The sequence below is a fragment of the Simochromis diagramma genome, unplaced genomic scaffold (genome assembly GCF_900408965.1).
Source record: "Simochromis diagramma unplaced genomic scaffold, fSimDia1.1 OVJJ01000612.1, whole genome shotgun sequence".
In the NCBI taxonomy this organism is placed as follows: Eukaryota; Metazoa; Chordata; class Actinopteri; order Cichliformes; family Cichlidae; genus Simochromis; species Simochromis diagramma.
The window spans coordinates 1,428,255-1,445,140 of record NW_024387419.1 but is presented as its reverse complement, the minus strand read 5'-3'; the positions used below and the strand labels follow the sequence as shown (position 1 = coordinate 1,445,140).

The 16,886-nt window shown below is 42.9% G+C and overlaps 1 protein-coding gene across 3 annotated transcripts in view; it reads right to left on the bottom strand.

The window, feature by feature from the left end:
- The window catches only part of si:dkey-172j4.3 (diacylglycerol kinase delta), a 90,776-nt gene extending 87,544 nt beyond the window's left edge, over positions 1-3,232 (bottom strand). Inside the window, exons 1-2 of one of the 3 annotated variants that reach the window (XM_040012568.1) lie at positions 2,940-3,232; positions 1,549-1,916 (exon numbers count right to left, since the gene is read on the bottom strand). In XM_040012568.1, the coding sequence (XP_039868502.1) occupies positions 1,549-1,638 (90 nt within the window). In that variant the 5' untranslated portion in view covers positions 1,639-1,916; positions 2,940-3,232. The remainder of the gene's footprint in view (positions 1-1,548; positions 1,917-2,939) is intronic. The other 2 variants (XM_040012569.1, XM_040012567.1) reach the window with 2 other exon arrangements.
- Positions 3,233-16,886: the final 13,654 nt, after the last annotated feature.

Genomic DNA, 16,886 nt, shown 5'->3' with positions numbered 1-16,886 from the left:
AGCCACTGATTCAGCAGTTTGGCTGATGGGCTTTTTACTCAGAGCAACATTTTATGGTAAACTTACGTAAAATCCCACCGTCACCTACACAGAAAAAGTAAAAATGGACCGATAATACAAATTTTTGCTATCGACCAAGTAATCACCTAATCATAAAAACTCAGGTAGCTCTTACAGCTCTTTTTTTATAAAAAAAAAATAAAGCAATATTAATTTTATAGGAGTTAAAAAAACTTCAAAAAAATGCTGCTCCAATGATTCAGGTTTTTTTTTAGCATGAATATTTTCAAAATAAAAGACACTAACTGTAAAAGACGTACCTAGATTATATAGGTGCACTTTAGGCACTCGCTGATCTGAATATTTGCATATACAACAGAAAATGTCAGCATAGGCACGAGATTTTTTGGGTACCGGAAGGTTTCTGGTTTGTAGCCTGAGTGCTACTGACCAATCACGTTTGAGCAGGATGTAGCTGCAGGCGAGTAAGCTGCCTGTGGTGAACAAAAGAGGTTCTGCATTCACTGAAACGCAACGTAAAAAAAACAACAAAGATGATTGAGCTTTACGTGTACGCACCATCGTGGAGCGAGTAGTTTTAACTTCTTAAACAAAGCCACCACCCCAAAAAAACAAGAACGTCACCTCCTCCTCCACAGTGGGAAATCTGAGCCTGCTGCAAAGCTTTTCCGCGGGTCAAGAAGTCAGGGATTTCAAATTCAGTACATGTCGCTGATACTCTATAAATGTGTGGGAAAAATGATAAAGTGAGGAGGTCGGGGCGGATGGATGTAGTCGTTTTCTTTCAGCTGCTCCATTTAGGGTCTTCTCCGTCACACTAACCCTCCGTGTGTTCTCCTTCACTACATCCTCTGAGATCTTCCTCTTTTCCTCCTGCCTGAAAGCTCCATCTTCAGCACCCTTTGTCCACTATATTCCCTATCCGTCCCCTGCACATGTCCCTCTGATGTATTCATTTCTAATCCTGTCTTTGGTCATCAAAAACACAGTTTAACGACTACATTTTCTTACTTTGTGTTCCCATTCACACATTTCCTGAATCTTTCTCAGAGTTTATCCACACTGATCCCTGCAGAGTGGACATCTCCCCGTGGCTGCTTCCTTCCAGGGTAACTTTGTCACATATAGTGAAGGTTTATACTCGCTGCTCAAAGGGGCTGTTAATAATTCCTGTATTTAAAGGCTGCTCCATGCAGATGAGGTATCTCGTTTAAAAGCACGTGTCTTCTTTCACCTGCAGGTCGAGATTAGTCAAGGCTTTTGTTATCTCGACACGACCCGAGGTAAAAGACTCTCGCTAAGGGATTGTATTACTTATAATTTGGGGCGTGTAAGTTGACTAGTCCCATTGTTAAAAGTGTAGAGTTGTTGTTTTTTTGTATTTTTACCCCTTCTGAAAGGGAAAGGAAAAGAAAGTGGAAGCAAAACCTGTTGAGGAGCCCCACCTATACTTTCACAATCTCTCTCTCTTTCTCTTTTTTTTCCAATTTTAGCTTTAAGTGTGAAGATGAAGTGAACTGTACTCACAATATGAGTCCTTTCAGAGTCTTGCGGTGATCCCAGCGACTCCCCAGCCCCCGCCACGTACAGGACGTTGGGGTTCAGTTTGGACGCCATCACGAATTTACAGCGAAAGGAGAGGAGAAGGAGTAGGAGGGCGAGGATAACAAAGAAGAAACAGAGACACGGGTGTGAAGGGGGTGAGAGAGATGGGTGAAAAGTTGCAGAAGATGTGGAGGGGTGGGGGGATGAGAGAGGAGAGGAGGAAGGGAAGAAGGGTGGAGTTTGGCAGGTGAAAGCCGGGCTGAGAAGAGAGATGATGAGGAATGGGACAGCAGCGGCAGCAGCAGGATCTGGGACGCCACGCTCCAGCCGAACTCTATCCAGGGCCAACTCTGGAAAAGACGGAGAGATGAATTATTGATCAACAGAGAAAAGCTCGGGTTTTTTTGGCAGGGGGAGGTTGTCTCTCTCTTTTTTGCTGGAAGTTCCCAACATGTATAAACAAAGTGTGGCTTTCACAGCTGATTAATTTGCCTTCCTCCTTCCATGGCAGGCTTTCAGCTGACAGAGCTACAGACACAATGCACACGGCGCTTCTGTTTCTCGGTTCCTCTTTGGGTCTTCCTGTCTCCGAGCGTTAAACACTTTGAGGTTTATGGTGTTTTGGGTTTTTTTAGGGCCCTTTTAGGCAAGTCACACAAAGTCAAACAATTATAATAATACATACAGCGATGATTGGGAGGTGGAGACAGAAACATGCTTCATCACAAGCCTCTGCGTATCTCACACACACAACGTGTTTTGGCATGCAGCAGTGCCGGGAACACACACCCTTACAGTCAATATATATGTGTGTGTGTGTGTGTGTGTGTGTGTGTGTGTGTGTGTTTCCTTGATTACGACTTGGACAGATTATTCAAAAACCTGTCTGCGCATCTTTCACCTCTCTGCCGCCCCCGGTGACACCAAAAAACTTGCACACATAAGCGCTCAAAAACACACTTCAGCACAAACGCTGAAGAATGTGTGTGTGTGTGTTTGTGTGTTTGTGTGCGGGCTTTTCCTTTTGAAAAAGCCGATCAAACTGCGCTGCTGTGGCTCACATGTTTCAGAGAGCCGTACACGCAGACGGATGCACGCACAGCGGGCTTGCTGGAGCCGAGCGCAGACCATCCATCAGCCGTGTCTGTCCTCGCTGTTTACCGCGGGAGCTGTCGGCGGACACGCGACACAAAAACAGCCCGGTCCGTGTACAAGGACCGCGTGCATATCTATCAGCTGGGCTCAGCCTCAGCTCAAAACGTCCATCAGCGACCTGCGGCCACCACCACCTCCTGCTTTGCACACACACAAAAACACACACACATATATATATAACCCCCCTCCTGTTTTTATAAAATGTTTTTATTATTCACCTTCGCTGCTTGATTTCTCCTCCAGCGGAGCTTGATCAGGTGCGCTGTTTCTGCCCCGCTCCGGTTGCCCTGTCTGGGTGGCTCGCCAGCCGGCGTCGGGGTGCTGCTGCGCGGGCGGGCGGCCGGCGGTCAGCAGCGGCAGGAGGAGCAGCAGGAGGAGGAGGTGGTGGTGGAGAAGGAGGAGGAGGAGGAGCAGCGGCGGCGTGCGGGTCTCTCCGGTGGTGCTCGCCTTGCAGAGAGAGCGGTCATACGCATAGCGTCGGAGCGGATCTGAATCAGGTAGCAAGAGGAGGAAGGGGAGGGAGGGAGCAGGGGGTGAGAGAGAGCGAGCGAGCGAGAGATTTAAAAGCGGCCGTGTTGAGACGCTTCAAATCGCCGTATCGGGGTTAAACTGAGAGCAAATAACGTGCACAAACACACACACGCATGCGCCTGCAAGCAGGAAAAACAGACCTGCTGAACATAAGCAGAGCTACGTTAATTAACACAGTGGACCTTTGAATGAGGGGGAAGAAATCGTTTAATCAAAATCGTCCTGAGGTAAAGAAAAAACAAACACACAATGAGCTTTTACTGATTGTGCATTAGCGCTTAACAATAAGTGTGTAATTACAGCGCTGCCAAGCGTTGATTTGAAAGGCAAAAGTCGATTAAAATGCTAACAATCCTTTGTTGTTGTTACGTGCACACGGTATAAATGCCGTTTCTCAGCCTGGGCTGACTTGGGCGCATGATGGGCGTGGTTGGTTTATGGACACCTGTATGCAGAGCATGCTCAATCATCCAGGTAAGGAAATCCTAGAAAGTTCATTCTCTTCATTCATTTCTTCATTTTCAGTGGAAGAAACGTTTTGTCACTCATCTAAGTGACTTCTTCAAACAGTAGAAGTCACATGGTGACCTTCAGTCACTTGGTTACTGAAGAAGTCCTCTTAAGAAGTTCAAGTGACTTCTTCACAACGCAAAACAGAACCACCTTAACTGCATCTTTGACACATGTAGGAGCAGTGTTTCTAACTGTGCAATTCCTCCAGATGTGTCAGCTCCTCACCCGCTTTCGGAGGCTTAGAAAATTCGTCCAGTTGTATTCAGAACTCTTTAGGTCATTACCGAGATTTCATGACCTGAGGTGAGGGTCGGGACATAAAGCTACACCAGGAAAGTTCAGTACAGCATCTGCAATACTGCTGACGGTGCACCAATCTGTCAGTCATGTTCTCACTCCACCTTTCCATCACTTGTGAGTGAGACCTCAAGATACATGAAGTCCCTTGTTTGAGGCATGCTATTTCTACCTATTTCTACGTACAAAGTAGGAGCATTCCACCATGCTGAATCTCATCCTAGCTATTTCACACTCAGCTGCAAAGTGCTCCAGTGCACACTTTGAAGATGCCAACAGCAACACATCATTTGCAAAAAGCAGAAATGCTCCTTATCCTGGCCATGCCTTGAGATCCTGTCCATGAAAATCAAGGACAGGATTGGGACACCATGCTCCTACAGTATAGCCGTCAGGTGCCCCAGGGACCTTTGTAAGGGCGTAAGTCTTCTCCAAATCTACAAAACATATATAGACTGGATAGTCAAACTCCTGTGATTCCACCAGCGGTCCTACAAGGGTGAAGATCTGGTTAACTGTTCCATGGCCAGGAAGGAATCCCTTTTGCTCCTCCTGAATCAAAGGTTCAACAGTCTTCCAGGGTCTCTTTTCCAGCACCTAAAATAAACTTTCCTTCGAAGGTTGTAATTGGAGCACACCCTGCAGTCCCCCTTTGTTAAAAGGGGAACCACCATACTGGTTTGCCTCTTTACAGGCACAGTCCCAGACCTGCATGCAACATAAAAGAGATATGTCAACCAAGACAGCTCCAGAATGTCCAGAGTCCTTAAGATTTAAGGGAAAATCTCACCTAAACCACCAGGGAGCTTTCCAATAACCCAGCAACATCTACAAGTAATAATGTAACTGGTGACACTTCCACCAAGTCCTAAGGCTCTGCCTCCTTTACAGTGGAAATTTTGGCTGGATAGGATAGGAGTTCCTCAAAGGCCAGAAGTTCTCCTACCCAACCAATTACTGAATTGCTGCTCACCAAAACTTCTTTGAGGCCTGCCAAAAGTCCTCCTCCACAGCCTTCCTGAACGCTTCTGTAGCTGCCCTTTTGGCCTTCCAGTACCTGTCTGCTGCTTTAGTAGACCCCCGGCCCAACCGGTCCCATACATGAAAGGAGGCTTATGGAATTACACGAAAGCCTGGGTCATATTTAGGACCACTGTCTAAATGGTGTACAAGTTTACAGATATAGATTTAGTCTTGCTCCTTTTTACCCTACAGGTAGCATTTACCAATTCACTCACATGCATACAGAGCCTTTGTTTTTTGTACTTTTAAGTGTCACACACATTCTTACTGATGCATTTTGCAATGGAGTTTGAGCTTTACCATCCAACCCAACGGCAATCGAAATGTAGACCGAGGGATGTGAGGACTGCACCACCTGCTCTAGCTCTGCCTGACCTACAGCCACTGAGTGCCTCTTATGTTTATACATTTAATTGCCTTTGTTGGCTGACAGGCTGGGGTATCAAGCATTTTTGGACAGAATGGAGCACTTGCCAATGCCTGAGAAATCAAAGTCAAACAGAGTCATCCGTGGATTGAATAAATACACCTTCCACAATTGGAGTTAGAGGCTTTAAATGTTGCTCGCAGACAGCAAACAATCTCACCTCGTGTTCCATTTATCAGCCGCTCTGGAGCTTTCAGTCCTTTTACATGATCTCCAGCTTTCATTTGTTTGTGGAAACCTGTGCACGGCTTGAAAAATGAACGCTCTCTCTGTATACATATACATATATATTTTAATTTTAAATCTAGAACAAGCCATGACAAATCCCGAGGGCTCATAAAGCATAAGAAAAAAACCAGTGATTATTCTTTTCTTGCTTTCCTATACTGCTTTGCCTTTCACGCTTCTTCAAGTGAAACCAACCGAGAAAGGGGATAAAACACAGTTGAACTCCTCACAACTCATGCTGCACTAAATCTATAACCATGAGCCAAAAAATAATAACAATAATAATAATCCTTTAGACGAATAATGACGCAATTGAGAGCCGGTCCAGTCAAATCTTTTGCTTTTAATGTGTTTGCTTTTCACAGGAAGGGGGGTGCAAACGGACTGGTTTAAAAATGTAGTGGCACAGCATTCCTCTCGCACACAATAACGCATCTATTTCGCTCAAAGTGCTGCCCAGACATGCTCTCAAAAACTTGCCTCGCACTTAAGCGTCTGCGCTTCGGCTCTCTCAGATCTTGATCTGCTGACTGATTTGCGCTCAAATTTCAGCTCAGTCAATAAGGAGAGCCCACACCTAATGGAGAGCTGGAGCTCCATTTGAGAGATAGTGAGACAGAGAGATCTGCATTAATAAGGTAGAGAGTCAGAGCGAGCGACACGTGCACACTAACACAGATACAAGGAGAGTGACAGGCAGACGTACACACACACACACTGGCAGCACTCAGTGCAATAGTAATTTGTTTACAGTTGATTAAATATTCATGCTGAATTAGCGGTGAGCCTGCCAACAGTCACTTCATTTACGCCCCGTGTGTGTGTGTGTGTGTGTGTGCCCTTCTCAGCCTCAGCCTTCCTCCACCTGTAAATGTGTTTTTTTTTCTTGTTGTTGTTGTTTGTTGGCTTGAGAAAAAAAAGACAAGACACAAGCACAGGCATGCGCTCACACCTGATGAACTCCCCTGACGATCAGGTGATGGCCTTATTGTATTCGACTCTTTCCTCCAGTTGCCCTTGACAACAGTGAGAAAGAAGGAAGGGCGAAAGGATGGAGATGAGGGAGGGAGGAAGATGACCGAGGGCGAAAGAAATAAAACACATGTCAGCTGAGAGTATGGGACTTGTTTTTATAGTATTTCCATGAGGAATTGTTCTGGAGCTGGGGTTACAGATAAACACTTCACTGTGGGACATATGCGGTGAGTATTTTATCGATCGATTAGTAGCATTGAGCCTGTAGGAAGCCTGAGACAGAGGTGTTTTATCTGTTCCTCTGGCATGGCCAAAAAAATCAAGGTGACGGAGCCCTGCAGATATGGCATGAGCTCAGTAGAGTCAGTGACCTCTTTTAAATCTCTCCTTAACACATACTTTAATTGGAGAGCCTTTCCAGATTCATTTCTCTTTTAATTGATCTGTTTAAATGTTATCAGTAACAGTAGGAGGGAGGACCTTTATAGTGTGCAGTAAAAACCCAAGAATATTGCAGAAAGAATTCCAATGATCACAAAGTCCCCAGAAAGCAAGCATTTGGCAACTGTGGGGAAGAAGAAAACCTTTTAAACATGGCTCAGAAAATTGGGAAGCACATCTATTCTGTTTCAAAGAATAAAAGCTGTTTTCTTTTTCTCTTCTTTTGTCCAGAAAATTGTTTCAAATTCAGATATATCCAGTTCCCAGTGTGTTGAAGATTTGGCCACTAATTTACATTTCTACAGTTTATGGCTCTGTTCTAAGACCACCATCCCAAGGCTGTGATGTACAAAAATGGAAAGGTGAACAGCGGGAATACACTGCGCCTGGTGGCTTCCCAATTTAGCTGTGATGCAGCCACTGGAGCTGACTGCACCCACCCAAGACAATTCCCGCAATTCCGGTGTTGCAGAAGCATCCGATCACTTAAAGTAGCACTGCGTTCTATTATATCTACTAGAGCCATGTTAAACTGAACAGAGCAGATAAGAAGGGCAGACAGTCAGGCACAAGAACGGCATAGGGAACTATGAATTTTCAAAATAAAAGTGCTCAGCCAGACTAAACATTTAGCTTCTGAGATGATCCCTGAAGGCATGGGAAGCTTTATGGAACAAGACTGCATCAACGATGCGGCGTCAAAGACATGCATTAATTGTATTCCCATGCTAAGGCAGCAGATCTGCAGTAATAACCCTGTACAGAACAGAGAAGACACCAATACCAATAGACCTAACAAACATGGAACTAGTTTGAAGGTGGGTTGCAAAGGTGCTTGCAAGAAAGAGACCTATGCACAGGCTAAAGCTGTTTAAGTTGCCCTATATATGCTGCTGTGATCACTTCGAGACCACCTTCGAAATGAGGACATCCAACAGAGATACGATAACCAAACGAGGAGCAAGTTTGACAGGAGTTCCTCTGGCGTAAACGAACCAACCAATGGAGAATCCCACAAACGGCACCGAAGAAAACATGGCTAAAACAGGTTGAAGATGACATCAGAGATCGCAGAATAAATCTCGACGAGGCCAGGACAATCGCCAACGATCGCCATGCATGGAATTGAGTTGTAAAGGAAATTCGACAACCACTGGCACCCACAGCAGCGTATAGGCTTAGGAGCCAATCCAGGCCTAATGCCAGCTACGGATCAAAGAAAAGAAGAAGACACCTGAAGCCACACAGCTATCAAGCTGGTTACCCCCATCAACCAACACTTTTAAACAGTAGGAGTGATCTTAATTATCATAACGTCATACACTGCACACACAAATATGACACACAATTCTTGTTTATGTATTTGACTTATATACTTAAATATCTTATATACAGTATGCAGTATGTGCTGATTGGACCAGACCATGTGCAGCTCTCTAAGCGGGTATTAACTAATTTATCTCCAATGTTATATATTTTCTTTGACTTATGTATTGCCTATTTGCTTAGTGCTGTGTTGAGTATTACTAGTTGGTTAAATTTTTTGTTGTTAGATTTGTTTCTAGTTTTGTTCCCCTTATGGATCAACCGTGTCTGATTAGCCAGAATTTAAGTCCGCTCTGTCCACTTTAGATCAGTTTTATTCTGTTGAGCAGGTAATTCTGTTCATTTCACCTCTGTGTTGTTACTTAATTTTGTATATTTTTGCAGTTTTGGGCAAATAAAACCAGTTTTTCTCAAAAGAACCAACGTGTCTTTATGCTATGTGTAATCACCTCGGTCTCTCAAAGGTGCCATCCTGAGGCACCAGATGATGTGGGCTGGCATCGAGATCAGCTATTATTAGATGATGTACTGGGACTGCAGGCGGAGTTTAACTCCATGGCCTGCGTGAACTAACACTGTGCTCAAATTCTGTTTGAAAAACAACCCTAAAAATCCACTGAAACGTTTTTCACAGTCACCTGTGTAACGAGAGAAACCCAGTGATCTCCTATGAGCGAACACTTGGCAGCAGTAGGGGAATAGAAAAAAAAATAAAACATGGCTCAGAGCAGGCTCAAAGAGGGCCGCCATCTGCCTCCACCATTTGGGGTGAGCACAGAGGGGAAAGCAGAGCAGAAAAACAAAAAGGTGGTGGATTGTGTTGTTTGTGTCACGTTTAGGAAAATTTAAACCTTTTTTATTTTATCATTTGATTGTGCTAATTAAAAGTGAGATAAATCAGGTGTTTGGTGTGCTTCTTTTACCGATCAGACCAAAGAAGCTACAGTTCTTTGGAAAAGCAGGAGGAGGCAGGAGAGATGAGGAAGAGCCAAGGCCCTGGCGCCTTCGCTCGATCTGTCACACACAAACTCTTTCTCTCTCTCACACACACACACCTCCTTCAAGGTCTCCCGGGGAGCTGCTTACAGGTTGTCAAATTTCCTCTCGTCCTCATCCGAGTGGCGCGCAGCGTGAGCAGCAATCAGAGGCGAGCAATAAAAGAAACTGATAACAGAGAGATAATTAACAGCTCCGTGTTACGTATCAAACTGAAGGGCAAATTAGCGCACAATCATTATCATCATGCAGCAGACTGTCGCACTTCCTGTACTAATCTTTCACAAAGCCAGTTATACCCTCACACCCTGTATTTATCTCTTTAATAATGTGCAGCTAACACATCGCAGGAACTGCTCTCGCTTTGTATTCTCATGCTTATTCTCATGCTTATTCTCATGCTTATTACTGCTGCTGTTTGCAGAGAAAATACACATTATTTAGTATTCTGGAGAAAGCAGTGGTGCTGCTGTTTCTCTGTGGTCACTATGCTCGTGTTTTGGGCCTTTGAGTTGCATGTAAAGCACACATAAATGCTCTTTCTAGATGATTGAACTATTAGTGCCTTTTGAAGCATTTTTATAGAATTATCCAGCCTATAATATGTCTTGTTGTGCAGTTACTTGTAGTAACAGACCATTCAGGAAGTCTCTGCTGTAGGTGAGTGAAATGCTAGTGCTAACAGTGCTAGCAGGTAACAGTGCTACAAACTGCAGTTTGTAGTGTTTGGCTTTGTTTTGGTTGGATGCTCCTTAACTGTCCAAATATATTATTTTACCTACCTGTGTACAATCAAATTCAAAAATTGGTTGTAAATACACTCCTTTACATTGTTGCCAAGAGCTGAATAGCTTTATTTTTGGTTAAATCTACTATTTCATATTTAACACTCTATAATAGAAACAGAAGGGTCAAACATGAACAGGGAAGCCTGTCTGATGGCACACACACACATTCAGTGACACACATATCAGATGGGAAATGCCATAATCCCAGTCCTAATCCTACTGTCATTCATGTTGTCACCACCTACAACTAAACCCACACACACACAGCGCAAGAAATGGTTACATCAGATCTTAAAATAAGCCGGCCCACAAATATCGAATATGAGTCACATAAGAGAGTTCACGGAGGGAAGTTAATGGCTTCTGTTGAAGAAAACCGTTTCCTTACTCAGCCATTAAACGTGTCTTTTAACGGTTATTTTTGAAATCAGCTGTTATTATTTTTGTTTGCTGTCAAAGCAGTAGCTGCAGACTTATCTGACTAAATTACAAGATACTGAAACAAGATTTAAGGTTTTGTTAACAAGCTTTCTTTCTATCAGAGAAAATATTACATGTTATACCATAAAGTCACATTCAGGCAAGAATATTTTCAAAATAAAACATCTTTCTTATTGATCTTATCTGTTGTGGCAGTTTTGATTAAAAAAAACCTGCTTCTTGCTTTCAAACCATGTCTACTTTTACTATTTACATACAACTAATAACAAACCGCATATTCAGGCTGATCGTGGTAACATGCTAAAACTGCACAGGCAAACTGTATCTGCTTTATACCTTCCAAATACTTGAGATTTTAAAAACCCTTAAAGCCTTCCTAAGTGCTTTGCAATTGATCTCCTGATTAACTTTAGGACAACAGAGGTTAAAAACTTGGCAAAGAACCAATATGCGTTTAAAAGGTCATTAATGGGTGAGAGCAACATTATTTGAATTGATCTGGAATCGACCCCGGGCTTATTGCGTTGGGTAATTAGAGACATTCAGGGGAATTAAGCAGCAGTTATTCCAGTTATTCCTTCACTAATCCTGGATCAAGCCCTCAGTACTGCATCTTAAATTGTTTGGAGCCAACATGATGCAGTTCCTGAAGCTCACTTAGTGTGTGCACCCTCTGCCTTGTCAACGTATGCACCATGCGCTACTATGCTGCCACCTAGTGATTTGTTCTATTAAAAGAAATGAACCTGGGGTGTGCAGGAACAGACTCAGCATGCAGAGGAAATTCAAGAAAAAGGATAAGAGGAAATGAAAAAAAAAAACAAGAAGAAGAGGAGGCTGACTCGTTATTGGAAGCTCGATAAGCGGTGGTGAAGTCTAACGATAGGCTCTTTGAGGGCATTAATTATTAAGTGTGGTCTACGATTTCTCCTTTGATCTGTGGGAAGGGGTAATCACGGTTAAGGCTAATGAGGCGTGTGATGAGACGAGGGGAGGTGAAGAGCCGCAGAACAGAAAGAAAAGAGGATGGGGATGGGAGACAGGCCGCTCGTAACATCGGGAAATGGCAAGACGAGGATTAAAGGTGAAGATGGCGAGGAAAAAAGGAGGACATTTCATTATTCCTCACCACAATGTCTGTCTGTGATAAGGATTAGAGTGGCTTGCTGAATCATTATTTTGCTTATCGGAAAACTCAAATACAATCTTCTCAGTGTCGCGTACCTCCAGAGTAAATATGTTGAGCATATAATAAAAAATAAGCTTTCTTGTATTTAAATGTTTTGATTTAAAGGCTTCATTGAACAGAGTTTAACAGATCTGAAAAAGTGTCATTACATATAATCTGAATTAAACAGAGTAGGGTTGCATGATTATGAAATGTTGGGCTGATACAATACAGTCTTTGAAACAGCAGGTTTGCAGAATACCGATATTTTTTTCCATAACGGTTTATTTTTGCTGTTAGTTATTTTTTCCTTTCTGTCATAATAATACTTCAAATGATCTTTGAGCGCAACTTTCATGTGATACGACACGCACCCCCAACATCGGAGAGCGTCATTTAATAGACTGGTATCAGTCAACAAGGCTGATACTTCGAGCGATATTTTGGTTTTCTTATTAGTCACATTACAAAAAGTGAGTGACTATAATCAGCCCTGATTAGTTATGAAAGTCGTTTAAATAGATTATTACATTGTCATGGATAATGTGATTAGCGTTTGATCAGTGCTGAATACGTTCCTCTTTAAACTGAAGTGTCTTTTATCAGTCTGACAGTTTTGTTATTGTGACTTAAACTATATGTGTTTGTTTTTACTTGTGATATGGATCAGAGTTGTTTTTTTAATATATTTTAAATCCCTTTTTCTTCATATTAAAAGTGAAAAATATTTTGATTAAATTCTGCAAGTTTTCTATGTGTATTATTTTTTAAAAAAGAAGAAAATTTTGTGTTTGCTTCCATCTCTTCAAATATGAGGAGCAACAAACTATTACACTTTGACTACTCTTTGTTTTCCAGTGGATTAACTACATTACCAAAACATTTTCTGTAAGAAACAGCCTACATTTCATTTTCCAATCCTTTGTAATGGTATTGTGATTTTGATATATCGTTTTTAATTAGGCTGTGATATTATAGGAGACAGAGTTGAAGTCATTTAAGTGAATAGTCTAAGGAGCCAGTTGCGCTTCTTTTTCTTTTTGGGCTTTTCCTCTGACATGTTTTCAGTTTGGGCCTCTGGATTTTGTTGTTTGGTAACGCTGGCCTCTTCTTTTTCTTGCTGATTCTTCTGGAGTGTCTTTTAGTCCATCTTTTTACAGCCACTGGTAGGATTTCTGGATGTCAGCCACTTCCTCTATCTGCTGGTGGTACATACTGGGCAGGAGCTTGTCCTGCCATGATGGCTCCTCCCCTTGCTCCTCTTTCTTGGGTTTCTCCTGCCTGAGGTATTCACTGAGCATGCTGTCGGTTGTGGACATCTTCCTGATGTACTCGTGGATGTTCATTGTCCTATCCTCGACCGTGGTTCTGACACTCACCTAGTTTCCTAGTGAAACCCACCATGCATGATCGGGAGCTTCCTTGTCTTCATGTCAGTGGCTTTCACCTCCTCCTTTGGCCAGCTTATTATCCCAGCAGGGTATCTGATCACGGGGAGGGCAGAGGTGTTGATAGCCCAGATACTGTTCTTACCATTCAGCTGCATCCTCAGGACTTGCCTGACCTTCTGCAGGTTGTAATCAATCCAGGTGAACAGATTGGTCAGCGTAGTCTTGCAGTCTCAGGTGGTTGCTTCGTCTACCAGTAGCTGGTGTTTTTCTTCTCTGGTATTCCTGCCAACTCCTTTCTGTGCCCCACTCATGTATTGAGGCATACGCCTGTTCATCTTAGCCACCATGACGCCTGACAGGAGCTTCCATGCGGTACTAAGGCAAGTTATAGGCCGGTTGGATGGAACCGGTTCCTTCTCGGGATCCTTGTGGATCAGGACTGTCTGGATTTCAGTTAACCACTCTGGTTGTCTCTCTCATCAACTAGCAGCTGGTTCATTTGTGCTGCCAGACACTCCTGGAGTGCTGTCAGCTTCTTCAGCCAGTAGGCGTGTCGGGGCCTTGTACTGTCCAACTCAGTGGTTGTTACTGGACCCAGGTCAGGGAGGTTGCTATGGTCTGTTCTTAGATCCATTAGCCACTGAGCATTGCCGTTATGGGTTGCGTCCTTCTGGCATTCAGCAGATAGGGGAACCCTAAAATTGGTGGCTCAGTGTGGGGAAAAGATCACATCAAAAACACACATTAATTTCTATTGAGAGCTCTACTAGCTTTTCTTAGTGTGCAACCTATTTACAAAAAAGTGTACAGGCTACTCTTTGTGGATGTACACAACTGAATTTAAAAAGATGTAAGCAGATGTTTGGCTGATTTCCATCCTCTACACTGGTAGTATACTGTTTATGCTGTCTTTCTTCTAGATTTAAGGGGGTAACAACGTTTTTCACACCACTGTGTGTACAGTATGAAGAAAATCAAACTCCAGAGTGTCTTAGGAGCCTATAAAGAAAATCAAAAATACATAAAATGGTACCTTTGTGCTCTAAAACAGTCCAATTTCATTTAATTTAGTGAGTCTGTGGAGATTGACTCACTTTGGGAGCCACTGGAGAAACTGCAGTTTTTGGCTTTACTGTTCCATCCCTGGAGTTTGAAGCTGGGGTTTACTACTGCTGCTTCCATCTCAAAATGTACTTTTATTACTAATCTGTGAGGAATAGAACAATAGGATATTCAGACATTTTGGAAAATAAACTTCTTCATATTCTTGCATAGAGTTAAATAGCTTTATGCGAGGCTGCTGTGCACATAGGATACAAACCCTCTGTAAGTCTGTTATGTGTCAGTTGAAAAATACAAGAACGTATGAGTCACACATAAAACCTTGAGTGGCACACATCTCTGTGGCTGTCGCATTGGTTTCCTGAGATTAACATAAAGACTTGAAAAATCTGCATCAAGTAGGGATTAAGAGCCACCACCTCCTTAACCCAGCTCTGTATAAAAACAGAGAGATAAACCGCTGACAGGACTCCATTCAAAGGTGACAAGCCACCCCAGCATCCTCACAGCCTAATAACCGAGTCTGTGTAAAAAAGGCAAACACAGTAATCAATCATTTTACAGATGGTTATCTGCTGGTTGCCTGGTGCTGAGCAGTCACCAGGCAACCTCCTGACATCTCATGTTGACCCCAAGAAATAGTTTGGCACGTGAGCGTCTGTTAAAAACTGCAAAGTCTCATTTTTCCTTTCTATTTTTGTTTCGAAGAAAAAAGATAACTTTCTCCCCAAATATCAACATTATCACCCTGAGAGATGACAGATTGTATTTGTTTAAGAATACAATAATATTCTTGTTTTGTTTTGTATTCTTTGCTTCACTTGTATTTGCATTTGCACCCACTCATCCATACACTGCTTTTTTGTGCTTTTTATGCACATCTTAATTACTCTGCATACTCCCAACAGATGCACTGTGGGCAATTTGGGGTTCAGTATCTTTTCCAACAACACTTCGTCATGCGGAGTGGACCGAGCCTGCAGAGAAGGACCAACAATTCAATGATTCAAGGGTGTTTCTCCCATCTCTTCTTTAGATTTTTAATTGTCATTTATTGACCATTATAAATGCAGACACGAGATATCAGCAAATAGCCAGTATCAGCCGATGTATCCATATCGCTAAAATATTGTAAGACTAATTAAAAATGCTAGTTTAAAAACTTGTTTGGTGATGCCTGCAATAATACTGGCATATGAAGAAAGCTGTAATAGCTCATTACTGAATTCTGGAAATCTGCAGATGGAAAAGTAATCTAACTTCTAGTCCATTTAAAGTTTTATCATCTTGCATGTACACTACGTTTGCGTGTACATGTACAGTAAAAGCTCCTGAATAGCTGTCGAATGGGAGCGAGGTCAGTTTCTGAATGCTATTTCTGCTCTCAGCTGGGGTCTCCTACAGGTGTTAGACCCACTGACACAGTTGAATCAAACAGCAGAGACATTTAATGAACGATACCTGATGGCAAAAAAAGAAACACGGCATGTGGAGGCAGAGGGAGAAAGGTTGTTAAAGCAAGAACAATGGAGAAAAAGAGGCAGAGGATAACTAAACATAAAGAAACAAATGCAGGAAAGAAACTGAGCGAGAGGTACAGTACACAGAGACAAAGAAAAAAAAATTGAGTGCATCCCCCCCTCCGTGATCTATTGAAGCTATAAATACCACTGTGGGATACATAGATCAGGAACATTTGAGTCATCTGCCATTTGAAGGCTGGTCTAATGCACCCGACCTGCTTTGAACACCCATGCTGAGCCACAAGTGCAGACTGCACGTCAAACTTTAATGGCTCTGGCAGAAAATTACAGGTGAACACGAGGACTGGAAATTAGGTGAGTGCATCGTGAGTCTCGTCAATAACGCAAGCAGCAGGGGGGGGGGAAAAAACAAGAGGGGAAAGATGAACATAACCCATCCACTGACAGACAGACAGAGAGACACAAGTGGAAAAACAAAGAGGCCATTGTGTGTTTGACTGGGCCTGCTCTTCACCATATTGGTTTCCATGAGAACACAAGACTGAGAGAGCGAACAGGTGGTAACCTCAAAGAGCAGAGCAACACATCCTGTTGGCTTCTACAACCAGGAATCTTACACGTCACACAAACACAGAGCTGCTAATGAAGCAACATGCTGAGACAGGCTTATGAACGGATGGTCAAAGGTAGCCAGCAGAATAACTAGTCTGAGTACTGCTGAATAAAATAAGTAGAAAAACCTTCATATTTCAGCTATATTTGCGCTTTTAGCCCAATAAGAAACAACACAAGAAAACAAAGGAAAACAGTGAGTTTTTCTTAGGGCTTAACATTCCTACTACCAACATGGGGTCCATGTATGTTAAATATGTTATTAGGACTAACATCGCCAAATAATAATAATGGATTGCATTTATATAGCGCTTTTTCAAGACCGTCAAAGCGCTTTACAATTCCACTATTCATTCACTCTCACATTCACACACTGGTGGAGGTAAGCTACAGTTGTAGCCACAGCTGCCCTGGGGCAGACTGACGGAAACGAGGCTGCCATATCGCGCCATCGGCCCCTCT